The 15653-nt window shown below is 49.7% G+C and overlaps 1 protein-coding gene across 3 annotated transcripts in view; it reads right to left on the bottom strand.

Moving 5' to 3' along the window:
• Positions 1 to 723: 723 nt before the first annotated feature.
• The window catches only part of Unk (unk zinc finger), a 31842-nt gene continuing 16912 nt past the window's right edge, over positions 724 to 15653 (bottom strand). The window contains exons 5-16 of one of the 3 annotated variants that reach the window (XM_090350314.1): positions 15343 to 15478; positions 14648 to 14765; positions 13071 to 13155; positions 10881 to 11023; positions 10331 to 10531; positions 9845 to 9910; positions 9371 to 9545; positions 6993 to 7094; positions 6671 to 6859; positions 3987 to 4168; positions 3152 to 3409; positions 724 to 2566 (exon numbers count right to left, since the gene is read on the bottom strand). In XM_090350314.1, coding sequence (XP_090206440.1) covers positions 2411 to 2566; positions 3152 to 3409; positions 3987 to 4168; positions 6671 to 6859; positions 6993 to 7094; positions 9371 to 9545; positions 9845 to 9910; positions 10331 to 10531; positions 10881 to 11023; positions 13071 to 13155; positions 14648 to 14765; positions 15343 to 15478 — 1811 coding nt within the window. In that variant the 3' untranslated portion in view covers positions 724 to 2410. The remainder of the gene's footprint in view (positions 2567 to 3151; positions 3410 to 3986; positions 4169 to 6670; positions 6860 to 6992; positions 7095 to 9370; positions 9546 to 9844; positions 9911 to 10330; positions 10532 to 10880; positions 11024 to 13070; positions 13156 to 14647; positions 14766 to 15342; positions 15479 to 15653) is intronic. The other 2 variants (XM_090350312.1, XM_090350313.1) reach the window with 2 other exon arrangements.

The following is a 15653-nucleotide window of genomic DNA, read 5'->3' as shown; positions in this document are numbered from 1 at the left end:
AAGGGCTGGCTGGCATTACTAATATTTTGGCCAAGGTTCTGAACATGTTTTTTATCTAGCACATCAGCTATGTGTGGCCCCTGCCCAGGACAGGGGTTGGGGTGGGGGCAGAGATGACAGCACATTGAGTTGCCTGCTTGGGGGCAGAAGGCCCAGAGTACTGGGAATTGGAAGCTGAGGACTGATGGTAGCTCTAGCTGTGACCTTGATAAGGTTTGCATGAGCTGACAGGCAGGGGGCACAGCACCAGGGCAGAGCATGTGATTCTTACAGCCTGACTTGTTTGAGAGCCAAAGATTATTACTCCAATTAAAGAAGAATGTGATATAGAAGTTTGATATTATAGGAGACATTATGATGTACCTACTATACCAGCTCAGGCTCCAAAAATTACTGGGTAGGGTGAGGCAAGATAAGACAAGATACTTTCCTAGCTACTTGCTTAATTGTGTTAGCGCGTGTACCTACCTTTCCTGGGGTTGGACTCAGGACTCTTTTGCTAAAAGCTAGGAAAATGTGGCTTTACTTCTAGCTTTTTAGTGTTTAACTGGAGGTAAGTCTCATGTACTTCCCTATCTGGGCTGGCTTCCAATACTGATCCTCAGGTCTCAGCCTCCTAAGTAGCTAGGATTACAGTTGTGAGCCACGGGCTCCTGTGTCTTCCCTACTTTCCTGTTATGCTTTGATCCTAATCATCTAGATGGGAATGCACTGCCTGTTCCTTTGAAAAACAACTTAGGGCCCAACTAACTGCCTTTTGGGAAACATCAACAATAAGGAAACTACTCAGCTGAGGACAAAAGCCCTTCATAGAAATGTCATTTTTCTGCCTTTGTCTCAGGCTAACTGACCCCTAACCACATTGGTCCCAGCAGATACTTGAGCTGCCTTTGGGCCAGGAGGGGACCAGACCTCTTTAGCTGCCTCCCCCATGGCAGGGTGTGTGCAGGGTTGCTTCCGCAGCAGGCAGGGCTTCTGCCCACCTTGCACTCTGGAGATCCCCACTTGGGGGCCCACTGACCCATTAATAAACAAACACCGCAAGTTCATATTTTATTTCCAATAGGTTTGCTTTGATTTTTGCTTTTTTTTTGTTTTGTTTTGTTTTTTAAAAAGGAGAAAGTTTTCACGTAATTCATTGAAAGCCCTTTCGTGCTGAGCCCAAGGGGGCCTGGACTGGGACAGACTCTTCACAGCCCTCTCTGGCTTGCCCACCACGAGTGCTGGGCGCGAGGTCACTTTCTTCTGCCCACTCTGCCCTCCCCACCCTGCTGCATCTCTCTGTACAAAACCATTTTTAAAATTGAAGCTAAGACACAATATACATTGGACAGGCACGCACACACATGCACACAGGCGTCTGCCCAAAATGGCAGGACGTCAGCTGCACTCAGAGAGCACCAAGGAATGCATATGGAGCCCCTCCGGAAGAGGAGGGCAGGGCCTGAGCCCCCTTGGTCCTCAGGCCGCACTCCTCCCCATCAATTGCCCTGCTAGCTGCCAGAAGGAGGGGGTGGGCGGCACAGGAGCCACATCAGAGAAGAGGCAGGAGCAGGGGAGAGCAGTGGCAGCCTGGGAGGTGGTCAGGGGAGGGCAAGGAGGCTGTTCTGTATAGTCTAAGAGGAAAGGACTGAGGGGAAACCCAGGCCTCAAGAACCTGAGGGATAAAGTTGAGCCTTGTCCCTTGAGGGGCTTCAAGGGCCCAGACACAGGAGTGGAGCTGGCCTAGCGACTGCGGCTTGCCAGCTCCTGCAGCTGTCCCCAGGACTACATACACATTTGGTGAATGGAGGCGCTAAGCTTGCTTAGACCCCCAGCACACCCTCAGGCCTCCCTGAGGCCCTCACAGTTGAGAACTGGGGAACCTGAAGCTTCCACATTTTGCCACCAGCCCTGGCCTGGTGAGGCAGGGTGAGCAGAACAGCCCTGAAGGCATTGTCTTCTCCCCACCACCCCCCTCGGCCTCCCACCCTTCCCACTCAGGCCCTGGGAAGAAGTTAAAAATAGTTAGTTCCTACATTAAAAAAAGAGAAACAGATTTTCTGCCAAAAGGTCAGTGGGAAAAGGACTTTGTCTCTGAGTGGGAAGGGTGAGGAGTAGGCAGGGGAGGACTGCAAAATAGTCTTTTCTTCTTTAAAAAGTGCTTGGTAAGTCTGTTTTAAAGTGTGTGTTTATATCTATATACAGATATACACACACTGTGCACACGCTGGCCACCACGCACACCTGCTCACATACATAAATGTATACATATAACCATATACACATACATACATACATACATACATACATACAGATCTATATATATATATATCTATATCTATTATATATATATATATATATATATATATATACTTTTAAAAAGTCCTAGGTGAAAAGATCTGGGCCCGGCTGGGCCAGGCCTGAAGGGTCACGACTGAAGAGTGTGGGCCCGGTTGGGTTGGCAGACTGGACACTCACTGCCCTCGGCACAGAGCTCACACAGCACCGCGTGTTGGCAAGGCAGCACTGCCCGGGTCTGCTCCTGACACTTAAGGCATTTCACCGACTGCATGTGGAACACAGCCTGTAAGGAAAGCAACAACGTGGTGTTGAGCATAGTCTCTGCCAACAGCCTCACCCCAAGTCAAGCAAGAAGCCCCATGGATTCTTACTTTAGATCCTTTGGAGGAGCAAACTAAGACACAGATTGGTAACAGCAGAATGCCCACCCCTCCGGGCATTAGTGCCCCTGAGCGCAGTCACCCAGGCCCCTGTGTGGGAAACATGAAGCCTATAGAGGCGCTATGCAACAGGGACGACTTAAGCTGAAGGCACTATGAAGGAAAAGAATGCTGCTTCTACGGGGCCATACCATACCAGGGGGCACACGCAGCAGAGGCCTGAACTGTGTGTGGTGTCACTGTATGTGGAGGACTAGAATGGCACTTACAGTGTAGGAACGTGGCTCTAACTTAGTTCAGAGAGGGAACTAGGAGTGGACATGACACCTTGCCGCCCAGGCACTCTTGCCTTCCCAGCAGAGCATTCATTCTCTCCTCACCCCTTCTGGGGAGACTAGCACAGCGAGTACTGGCTCAGTGTTGAGCACAGGTTCTCAAGGTGCTGGCCGAGGCCACAGGGTGCCCCTGCCCGCTGACTTGGGGCTGACCTTGTCCACTTGTTCCAGGTGGGCCCGAAGCTGCTTCTGGAGGGAGTAGAGGGTGGAAAGCGAGAGAGCCTCCAGGTCAGGGAAGGCGGGCAGGGCTGGGGGGTCGGGACCTGCATGTAGCCGCTCCAGCTCCTCCTGGAGCTTCTTCACCTGCACCTCCAGTGCATCCCGCTGCTCCCGGGCCAGCTCGCACTCGGCGCCTGCTGCGCTGGCCCGCTCACCAGCCTCTTCTGCCTCCTTCTTCCAGGCATCACAAGCCTGTGGGCCCAACACGCAGCACCTCATCACAATGGCCCCCTACCCCTGCCCCCCTGCCCCCCAGAGAGCATCTCTGGGAGCCTGAATGGGCCACTCTGGTTGCAGGGCCTGCTGGGAAGCTAGGCCTGCTGTCTGGGGAGGGGGCAGGGAGGAGGCTGATGCCGCCTGCAGAGGAGAGAGGTTTCAGGACCTATAGGAGACTCCCTCTGAGGGCAGGGAAGGAGGCAGAGCCTAGCATGTCAAGACAGGACAGGGCTCACACCATGGTCAGCTGGACTATTACTGGACTGAAGGTCCATCTCTGACCTAGTAGCCAGAAGAGTCCAGGCTTCCAGGGAGAAGCAGGAGATCCTGTGGTTAGCCTACACAAACAGATCCCAGAGGAGGCTCCAGGCCTGCAGTGTCCTGACTGGCAAAGTCAGCCTTTCCTCCCATGGTGGAGAGGGGGCAAGCTAAAGATTATGCTCTGTTCTCCAGGCCCCTGTGTGTTTTGTCTCCACCCATGCCCACTATGTGGGGTGGACCAGGGCTGGGCATTGCCAGGCTGGGCTTGGCAGGTGGGCGTGGGGCCCAGTACCTGCTTAGCCTGCTTCCAGGACTCCTCCCACTGCTTGATGGTGCCGTTGGCTTCATCTAGCTCTTGCCGAAGCCGGGCCAGCTCAGCAGCCCCTGGCCCTGATAGGAAGGCAGGAGAAGTGCCTGGGGAGAAGCTTCCAGAGGCAAAATGCTCCCAGATGCTGCTGTTCATCCCGTTCAGACCTGCCCCGGGGAGGGGAGGAACATCAGCTGGGAAGGGCTCGGGCCCTGGCCAGCCCTGCCTGAGGTCTTCTAGAGACTGTTTAGACCATCAGTGATTGTGCCTCATGTCAGACTGAAATTTGTAGAACAGGAGAGCAGTCTGCGAAGATGCCTGGGGCTGAGTCAGACCTCAACAGTGGTGCCACCTACTACTTAGTAGCTGCCACCTGAGTTGTGACTCTCAGATCCTCATTTGTATCACTGTCCTGATAGGGGAACTCAAGTGCTTAGGATGTACCACATGGGAGCACAGACAAAAGTGAGGGAGCTGGTGAGTACCTCACTGTTCAGCTAGAGCTCAGGGATCAATCTGTGAGACTGGGGAAGAGTCCTGACAGGCAATATCAGGAGGAAAAGTAAAGATAAGTCACTAGCCAGTGCCCCCCAGGTTGGAAAGGCCCAAACTGGAGGAGCCAGGACCCTCCTGTTTTATAGACAGAGATTGTATGTTCTACCAGGAATCACATAAAAGCAGAGGACTACAGCAAAACAAAACAAAACAAAACAAAAAAGCCCCCCAAAACAGCAAGGGCTTCTGGCTCCAAAGGTAGACCTGCTCTTGCTAGTAATCGAGGGTGCCGTCTGCTCACCCACTTCCTTAACCAATGTGTTTTCTGCACTCCGGGCTCCAGGGCAGCCACTGTCTTCATGAAGTTCCCACACTTATCTCTGAGCGCCTACTACCCACACACACTATTCCCATGACTACTTCCTTGCTCCCTTTCCCACTAGTCCAGCCAGGATGTTCCACAACCAGATTTCAGCCTGCCTATTCTTTGAGTAACACAAGTGTACTGAGAGCAGGGGAGTGCTGTCCTGTATATTCTTGATTCCAACTGCCCTGTCCCAAGAGGGACCACCATCTAAACCACAACACTGACGCTGGCCTGACAGTGCGTTCTGCCTACCTGCACCATGCTTTTGCCATGCAGCTGCTAGTTACTCTCTTGGGAAGAGACTTCAGAGACTACACCCCCTACCCAATCACCCCTGTGACTCAATACCCAGTACTGCATGTCTATGACTGAACTGGAGGACTCCCGGGGAGCCGGATGACACCTCAGTGGACACAGTTCATGCCAGAGAATAGCCTCCATCTAACTGGGGAAGTACTGTGGATCTCCAAGAATGAGATGAGAACTGCCAAAAGGTTTTCAGGGCCTGGGAACGTGGCTTACTGGTAGAGTGCTTGCCTACATGAAGTCCTAGGTTCCATTCTTCAGTACCACATGCCAGAAGTAGTTTTGTGGCTAATGTCATGGAGTGCTAGCCTTGAGCAAAAGTTCAGGGACAGTGCCCAGACTCTAGGACTGGCAAAAAAGAAAAAAAGCAAAGCTCATGCCTAGTTACTCAGAAGGCTAAGATCTGAAGATGATTGTTCAAGGCCAGCCTAGGCACTAAAAAAAAAATCCATGAGACTCATATCCATCACCAGAAAACAGGAAGTGTCACTGTGGCTCAAGGGATAGGGTGGTAGCCTTCAGCTGAGGAGTTCAAGGATAACACCCAGACCCAGAGTTCAGGTCCCACAACCAAAAAAAAAAAAGGAAAGGAAAGAAAAAAAGCTTTTAGTCAGTCCCTACAGCTATCCAGAGGACTAGCACTGTGGAGGAGGTTTCTGAACAGCTGCCATTCACTGAGCTATACTGTGCTGGTCTATATAGCATGACCTCAGGAAAAATCCCTTACAACCCCACCTGAAGAGACACACCCCTGGCTGTGGTGGCAGAGCTGTGGGATCCATGCTTTGCTTCTACCCACAGAACACAGACCCATTAGAACACTGTTCTAATGATGAGGTGGACTAGATCAGGATCTACCTTTGCCTCTGAAGGGTGCTCTGAGCCTGGCTGAGCCTGATCTAGGAGCTCCTTGGTCTCTGGAACCCCAGTGGGTGTGACCAGCCTGTTGAAGCTCTGGATCACTGGAAAAGTTGTTTATTTGGTTGTGTGCTAAATGGGGTCAGGAATTTGGCCTGGTGGTAGAGTGCTTGCCTAGCATACACAAAGACCCGGGTTCAATTCCTTGCTACCAGATACATAGAAAAAAGGCAGAAGTGGTGCTGTGGCTCAAGTGGTAGAGCCCTAGCCTTGAAAAAAACCCAAGAACAGTGCTCAGGCTCTGAGACCAAGCCCAGGACTGGCAAAAATAAAAACAAACAAATAAACAATAAATTAAAAAAAATAAATTCTGTGCTAAAGATCATCAAACCTAGGGACCACAGAGCTTAGCCCTTGGTCCTATGCTCCTTTCTGCATTGGTCTATTCCTTCCATCAGAGGATTTCATTTCCACCTCATAACCACTGTACACATTCCACAGCACAGGAGGCTAAAATAGAAACTAAATCACTTATGATCACATAGGTAGGGCTGATAGGAGGCCCTGCTCTCAGTGCCTGGGTGATACGCCATGACTGAGTGGTCAAAGGCATTTCCTAAAAGGTACTAGATTCCCCTCTTACCTAAAGATCCATGTGATGCTGAGGTCCCCAAAAATGTGTTTTCTGATTGATTAAGGTGGCCCTGGGGCTGCTGCAGGAAATGTGAGGAAAGGCTGACGGGAGGGGATGGGGAGGCAGAGTGGAAGGAAGCTGAGCTGCCCAAGGAGCCAGGGATATTCACGGGTGCAGAGCTTTGTAACAAACTGCCACCTGCAAGAGAGGCCCCACAGGGCAGGCTGGTTAAGGGTAGGGCAAGCCACATGGACCACATGGAGCAGAGGACCCATGCCAGTGGGCCCCTGAAGCACCCTGCAGGCCACCCTGCCCACCCATCGCCCAGTACCGATGGTGATGCTGCCAGGGTGGGGCACTGTGCTGTTATCGAAAGTCTTCTCTAGGGCAGCCACCCCAAACTCATTCAGGTCCAGGTCATCCAAGGCAGATTCTAGAGATAGAGATTGAGATGTAGGCCTCCCAAGTGCCATGCTCTGGGTTCCCTGACCACCTCATTTCCCACCCCTGCTCTCCCTCTGCCCTCACTGACCCTGACAGCCTCTGCTAAGTCAATCTCAAGCAACTCTTCTCTAAAGTCTTTGATACCTCAGGAGGAATCAAAATAGAACCTACAAGCTGAGCACCAATTGTAGCTACTCAGGAGGCTAAGATCTGAGGATTACAGCTTAAAGCCAGCTCTAGCAGGAGAATCCATGAAATTTTTTTTGCCAGTCCTGGGGCTTGAACTCAAGGCCTGAGTATTGTCCTTGGCTTTCTCAATGCTAGACCTACCACTTGAGTCACAGAACCATTTCAATAGGCCTAACTCCCAGCCCATCCATGAAATTCTTTATCTCCAATTAACTACCAGAAAACCGGAAGTGGTGTTGTGGCTCAAAGTGGTAGAATATTAGCTTTAGGGGGAAAAAAAAATGAATAAATAAATAAACAACATAATCCAGACTGGGCATAGTGTTGCAGCTTATAATCCCAATTACTTGGAAGGCTAAAATAGGAGGATCTTTAGTTAGAGGCTAGCATGAGGTACCATCCCAAAAACAAAAGGGACCCACTGGGACCCAGGGCTGGGAATGTGGCTTAGTGGTAAAGTGCTTGCCTGGCATGCATGTAACCCTGGGTTCCATGCCTCAGTATCACATACACAGAAAAGGCCAAATGTAGAACTGTAGTTCCAGTGGTAGAGTGCTAGCCTTGAGCAAAAGAAGCCCAGGGACAGTGCCCAGGCCCTCAGATTAAGCTCCAAGACTGGAAAAAAAATAAAAAATAAAAATAAAAGGGACCAAATCCAAGATCTCTGCCTCTGTCACAGGTATGATGCATGATGTCCTGATGTTGGGATGTATGTCTCACCCTGAATTCAAGAGAGTGGGCAGGGGGCTGGGAGTTTGGCCTAGTGGTAGAGTGCTTGCCTAGCATGCACGAAGACCCAGGTTTGATTCCTTGGTACCACATATATAGAAAAGCCGGAAATGGTCCTGTCACTCAAGTGGCAGAGTGCTAGCTTTGAGGAAAAAGCCCAAGGACAATGCTAAGGCCCTGAGTTCAAGCCCCAGGACTGGCAAAATAAAAAAATAAAAGGAGAGAGCGAGTGGGCAGAACTCTGGGCCCTTCATGGCCAGTGTACAGCAGGTTCCTGACAAATGCCAGTGTCTTCTGCTGAGCTAGCCTAGGAAGGAGGCAAGAAACATCACCTTATCCTGCCAGCAATCTGGCACAAAGTAGATAACTACAAACGATGATGGAAAGTTACAGTGACTTCTTGAGGCTGGGGATTAAACCCAAGTCCTTGCATATTCAAAGCACATGATCTATTATGGTGCCACATGAAGTCCAGCAACATTGACTTCTAATTGCCAGTACTCCAAAGACAGCTGTGCAGGTTATTCAGTTCACGAGGATGTCTAGTAGAGAATGCATGGTCTAGCTGAAGTACAGCTAGTATTTTTTTTTTTTTTTTTGGACAGTCCTGGGGCTTGAACTCAGGGCCTGGACACTGTTCTTGATCTTCTTTTGTTCAAGGCCAACACTCCATTACTAGAGCCACAACACCACTTCTGGCATTTTTTGTGTACGTGGTATTGAGGAGTTAAACTTGATGCATGCTGGGCAAGCACTCTACCACTGAGCCACATTCCCAGACCAATCCCTTAACTTTTTCATTTAAGACTGGTGCTCTACAACTTAGGATATATGTTTCACTCCTGGCTTTTGGTGATTAACTGGAAATAAAGAGTCTTATGGACTTTCCTGCCCAAGCTGGCTTCCAGCTGAAATCAGCCTGTGGCTATGATTATAGGTGAGAACTACTGGTGCCTGGCTTGGCCATAGATAAGATAGATAGATAAATAGATAGATAGATAGATAGATAGATACTCTTGCCCCATCCCCCGCCCCTGGGTGAGCTTTCCTCAAGGCTAGTGCTCTACCACTTGAGCCACAGCACCACTTCTGGCTTTTCTATGTATGTGGTACTGAGGAATCAAACCCAGGTTTTCATGCATGCTAAGCAAATTCTCTACTACTAGGTTACATTCCCAGCCAATGTCTTGGACCTGTATTATGAACTCATTTTCCATTAGCTCAAAGGCTCTAGAGTGCCCATCCTGACTCCTTCAAGTCAAAATATCTAAGGTGTCTGGTCAAAAACCTCATGTCTCTTGACTCCAGGCCTGACCCCAAGCTTGTAAACAGATCTGGACTAATTACCTATAACCGACTCTACCGTGTCACTCGTGGGGTAAAAAGGCAGAGCATTTGCATTCATGCCAGGGGCACTGCTGGTGCCTGCAGGGCTGGGGGGAGTGGCTGCCAGGCTGGAGGTGATACTGGAAGAGATGCTTGAGGTCAGAGGACTTCCCACAGGAAGGATGCCCAACACGTCCTGCAACGATAGTGAGGAGAAGCAATGAGGATATCTGCCTGAACAGACCATGGCAGAGGGCAGAGCCGGCCTGGAAAGGCTAAGGGGAGAGGCATCTTCTAGGTCTTCCTTGGCTGCCCCAGGCCTAGATAGGATGCACCCCCTCCCCCCCACCATACCTTCTGGATTTGTGGCTAGGCTGGTCCTACTCTAGCTTATGGAGAACGTAGTATCCCATTTGTTGAAGTTGGCTGGGACTCTAGGTCTGCCCTATCCACTGGTGGATACAGAAGGGGTTTGGAAGGGATTGAGAACTCTACCTGTTTGGGTTGAAGCAGAGGTTGTTCTTGACTCCTGGGTTCTAGTGAGTGTGGTTTTAATTTAGCCTGAGAAAGAAAAGTCAGGGAGCAGGAGGTGAATACAGCACTGGGAAGCTGAGTCCAGTTCACCTGACCCTTTCTCCCTAAGTAGAAGGCTGCTCCTCTTTCCCAACAAGAAGGCTTGTTGTCAGGCTTTTGGGAACTCATGCTGCTGTCCCAGAACCCATTATCCCATTGGGGCAGCTCAGGGTAGGAGTGAATGCTGCTTTTCTACGCCTGGTTCTGTGATTCTGAGGATGCTACATATAGCCTGAGCCTCCCGTCCTCAGCTGAGAAATGGAGTGACATCATTCACTGCTCAGCCTCAGCTCCCACTGTCCTCCCCATAGTTAGACCACACTCTTCTCTGAACGGTTCACCCCGAGGAGGAAAGAAAGAGCCATACTCTCTGGGTAACTGTTCTCTTCCGCTCCTCATATCCTTTACCTGGCACTTGAAGTTTTTCAGGTACTCAGCTCCCACCTGATCTTCCCTCTCAAACCCAGGCGCTTTCTTGTAGCTGCCAGGAGCAAGGCTGGACTCCCCTGGGAAGACAAGGCCCTCTAGATTTGGGGCTTTTCGGCCAGAGCCTGGTGGAGAGCCACAAAGATGGGATGGACTGCCCAGGCCACTGTTCCTGCAGAGGAGCTACAGAAGAAGACAGGTGTACTAGTTGGCATGACAGAGGCAGGAGCATGACCTCTCTTCCACCTGCAATCTGCTGGGGACTCAGTAAGAGGCTGTTGCTATCTGGCAACAAGCATTCAGGGGTCCCTGACCCTCAGGGAGATTTAGTAGTGAGCAGTGGCACAAGGCCTTGTGCTAGGCTACCCTTGCTGATCACCACAGGTTCTGAAGAAGCACCCCTACTTTGATAGAGACACTTGGAGCAAATAAAGGCAGATCCCCAGATCCCCCTTAGTGTTAATGTAAATACTAGGGCTTCCTCCCCAAGTACAAGCCTGCTGCCCACCCACACCACAGGATAGGAACATACGGTGCTGAGGTCAGGAGCGTGTGGGCTAGAGGGGCTCACAGGCACTGAGTCTCCGGCAGCAGATGGCATGTACAAGACAGGACCCGGCTGAGTGGGGCTGGATATAGCTGAGGAAGGCTGTAAATCATCACTTAGAGGTGGCTCTGCAAGAAGGGGACAGGAATCAGCAGGTCTTCAAGCCTTCTTGGTTCCTTCAAAAATGCTCTTATATATCATCCAAAGGAGACTACACATTCCCCTACACCTAATGAGCATCATTCCACTCATTTTCTTTTTTTTCCTTTTGTTATCAGTCATGGGGCTTGAACTCATGGTCTGGGGGCTGTCCCAGAGCTTGTCTTCTCAAGGCTCGAGTTCTATCACTTTGAGTCACAACACCATTTTTGTTTTTTTGGTGGTTAAATGGAGATAAAAGACTCTCATATTTTCCTGCCTGGGCTGGCTTTGGACCATGATCCTCAGACCTCAGCCTCCTGAGTAGCTAGAATTACAGGTTGGCTTCATTTTCACTTCTATTGATGCCATGCCCTCCTCTTACTACATGTCAAGTGTAGTGCCAGCACTTTGTATTCAATCAACCTCAGGCTGGGCACTGAGGCCCTGAATTCAGCTCCAGTACCAGAACCCAAAACTAAACCTGTCAATCTCCACAGCAACAAAACATAATACAGGTAATATCACCATCTCCCTTTTTTCTTTTCTTTTTTTTTGCCAGTCGTGGGGCTCAAGGCTAGAACTCTACCACTTGAGCCATAGCACCACTTCTGGCTTTTTCTATGTATGCAGTACTGAGGAATCAAACCTGGGTCTCCATGCATGCTAGGCAAGCACTCTACCACTAGTCCAAACTCCCAGCGCACCATCTCCCTTTTTATAGAAAGAGAAATTGAAGTCTCCTGAATTGCCTAAAATCTAGAAGATAGATGAGGTAGGATTTGAGTTCACGGTGTGACTCCTTCACTGTCTTAACTGTGTGGTCCCAGTACCCATGCTGGGCATTATGTTTGTGCCCCTCATGATTCTCTCTCCCAGGATCATTTTATTTGTTACTTCAATCTCAGAGAGGGCCAAGCATGAAAGAGGATAGGAACTGGAACAGTGATCTCCAATGCACCGGAGGGTAACACTCAGCATTTGTCCCCCTACAGAAGCCATGGACCGCTGAAATCTCAGAAAAGGCTTATCTGAACCAAAAATGTGAGACAGGTGTTAAAATACAGATCTGATCTCCAAGACAGTACATATACAAAAAAAAGCAAAGAGCAAGGGTATGGTGGCTGAGGCCTGTAAGCCTAGCTACTCAGGAGGCTGAGATCTGAGGATCAAGGTTCAAAGCCAGCATGGACACAAAGAACCTGAGACTCTTACCTCCAGTTAACCTCTAGAAAACGGGAAGTGGGGCTTGACTCAAGAGTAGGGTGGTAGCCTTGAGCTGAAGAGCTCAGGGACAGTGTCCAGGCCGAGTTGACGTCCCATGACCCACCAAAAAAAAAAAAAAAAAGCCAAGAATTTTTTGAGTAAGTTTTATATTGTACTAAATAAAAATGTTAAGCATCAGTGACTCACACCTGCAATCCTAGATAAATCTGAGGATTGTGGTTCAAAGCCAGACTAAGCAAGAAAGTCCCTGAGACTCTTATCTCCACTTATCAGCAAAAAAACACCAAGTGGAGATATGGTTTAAATGGTAGATCATTAGCCTTTAGAGAAAAAAAAAATTCAGTGTTAACACCTAGGCCCTGAGTTCAAGCCCCAAATCACACACACACACACACACACACACACACACACACACACACACACACACACACAAAGAAAGGAAAAGGAAAAGAAAAAATTGTTAAAAATTAAGCTATTTCTTCCCCTTTTTTGAGCATATTGCCAACAACTTGAAAATGACATATGCAACTATGGGAGGCAGGATGCAACACCTTACAACTGAGAGTGCCTGACCAGGAATGCAGTGCCTGTAATGTCTACTTCCTGGCCTTAGATGCTCCAGAGTTCTGAGGTTAATTGCAAAGAAAAAGAAAATGATCCTTCCAGTGGGCAAGCTCTGCTAGCCCTGTTGCAGGCAGATAAGGAATGCTGTATGGATATGACAGGGGCCACTCCCCTGCCTGAGCCTCAGCAGGGAGTGAGGGGAGAGGAAAAAGAGGGGCCCTGAGCAGGACAGCAGGAACAACATACGTTCTACGTGGGCAAAGGCGCAGAAAGGTCCTCGGGGACAGCTGCCTGATTGCTGCATGTCGTTGCACTTGGTGGATTTATAAATCTGGAGGGGCAAAGCAGAGTGGACTAGTCAGGTTTTGTGAGAATGACAGGCAGGCTCCCTTCCTTCAGTGAGAAGGGGCTAACCTAGCATCCCTCCCATTCTGCTCCAAGTCTCTCTCTTACATAATAATAAAAAAATATACTATATATATGCATATATATATATGTGTGTGTGTATATATATATATATATTTTTTTTTTTTTCTAGACTCAAACAGGGTCTTGCTGGGTAGCTCAGGCTAGACTCAAATTGCAATCCTCTTTCCTCACCTACCAGTGCTGGAATTACAGGTGCATACCACTATGTCCAGCTTCTTCCTATCACACTCCCCACTGATGCCCTTCCCTTCTGAGATCATCAGTTCAACCACCTCTCACAGAAAGATTAGTTCTTTTGGGCCAGGGATACATCTCTGAATATGTTTCCCAGGCATTATCTCAGGTAGCCACAGCCACAGTCCCTGATAGGACACCTGCTGTTGATATTTGAACTGGATCTAACTTGCTACTATGCTGCTGCCTGTAGCCAGGGTTTGACCCTCACTGTCCTGGCTTCAGCAGAACCAAAGGCAGGGACAGCATACACTGCTTCTACAAAGTCACACTGACATGGCCCAAAAGGACTGTGGTCCCTCGGGCTTTGACCTCTGACAGGATGTTTTGGAAGGGGCTTTTTACTTCTTTTTTTTATTTTTATTTTTTTTTAATTGTAATTAGTAAAAGGGTTACATGATATTTGCCAGATAGAAGGTGCATTACTTCACATACATTGATACCCTTTCACATGTCTTGGTACCCATTTCCCTCCGTCCCCCCACGGCTTTTTACTTCTTTTTTTTTTTTTTCCAGTCCTGGGCTTGGGCTCAGGGCTTGAGCACTGTCCTTGGACTTTCTCAAGGCTAGCACTCTACCACTTGAGCCTCAGCACCACTTCCGGCTTTTCTGTATGTATGTGGTACCAAGGAATTGAACCCGGGTCTTCGTGCATGCTAGGCAAGCACTTTAACCACTAGGCCAAACTCCCGGCCCCAGCTTTTTACTTCTTAAATCCAATTGTCATTTGATTAGTAAACAACCCAAGGAGTGGTACAAAGCTTAAAATGGCTCTATGCTCTGTTCTTCTTCTTCTTCTTTTTTTTTGTTGGTTTGGGGCTTGAACTCTGGGCCTGGGCACTGTCCCTGAGCTATTCAGCTCAAGGCTAGTGCTCTATCACTTTGAGCCACAGCACCACACCACTTCCTCTATGCTCTGTTCATGCTCAAAGCCACCATGCTCTGCCCATAGGCCTGAGGAATAAACTGGAAATGGAGGACTGCAAGGGAAGAGTGGGGTTAGAACAAAAGAAGCTGTATATGAAGGAATGCAGAGTCCTGGGGTGATGCCTGAAAATCCCTCTTCTAAGCTGCACAAACACTTCCCCTTATTCTCCTTGCTTCCGAGGAGATATTCTGAGCTCTCTCAAAAGGCCCCAACCCTGACTCTTAGGACCCACCTCTGGGTGGAATTGCTGCTCGGTGCGGGTGTGGCAATACTGGCAGGCATCTCCATTCTCACACTTGCCGGGATCTCCCCACTCATCCCCGTGTTTGACATTAGGACATGGAGACGACCTAGTCCAATGAGAGGGGTCAGACACACGAAGGGAGGATGAGATAGGGACCTGTAGAGCATCTGTAGGCCAGCTGACTAGCCTTCTGTTTCTCTGCTCAGGGATCTTCTCTGGTCTCCCTACCTCACAGGGCCAAGTGAGAAATGGAAAAGACCAGCTGCAAAGTAAGGGTTTCACTAGTGTCAGAAGCTGGGCTGTTCCTCTGGGTCATTATCATCAAGGAAAACTGCTTTGCTCCCCTCAGCTAAGTATCAAGTCCATGCCAGCCCAAGACAGTCAGGCCACAGCCCCACTACACGTGCTGCACTGTGGCCTGCCCCTGCTCTGCATAAGCCCTACAGAATCAGAACTTGAGGGTCTCAGAGACTATCTGATCTGGGTCCTCATTCATGCAAGACTTGGACCAGACTCCCACCATTCAGCCATCCTTTCTAGTCCCTCCCTTTATAACTGGCTGTGGCTTGTAATCCCCAGGGCTTACCTCCCCACCCCCAAGAGCCATGGTGATAGCAGCCTCAGCCATGATCCCTTCCCTGCCACTCCTCCCTCCCACAGCTGGCCTCCTGGGGCCAAAGGACCTGTATTTGTGCTTCCGGGGGCTCCGCCGCCGGTCCTTGCTGTTGTGGTAGTAGGGACAGGCATAGCCCTGGCGGCACAGCCGCGGGGGCTTCTTGCACGGCTCCGTCTTATAGTTGCCCAGCACATAAGCGGTCTCTGCACAGGGGGCCAGAGGGCAGGGGTCAGGGCGCGGAGCTGGAGTACCCCAAGAACCTCAGGAGGGAAGGCAAGGAGAAGCTACTGGGGAAATATTCTGGCTACCTATTCACAGCCCATGGGCAGGCAGTGCAGGCCAAAGCCAGTTAGAGCCTGGTAACCCAAGCAGGATGCT

The sequence above is a fragment of the Megascapheus bottae genome, chromosome 17 (genome assembly GCF_031878675.1).
Source record: "Megascapheus bottae isolate mThoBot1 chromosome 17, mThoBot2.hap1, whole genome shotgun sequence".
Classification (NCBI taxonomy): domain Eukaryota; kingdom Metazoa; phylum Chordata; class Mammalia; order Rodentia; family Geomyidae; genus Megascapheus; species Megascapheus bottae.
The sequence above is the reverse complement of the archived record's forward strand: the minus strand, read 5'-3'. Positions and strand labels throughout refer to the sequence as shown.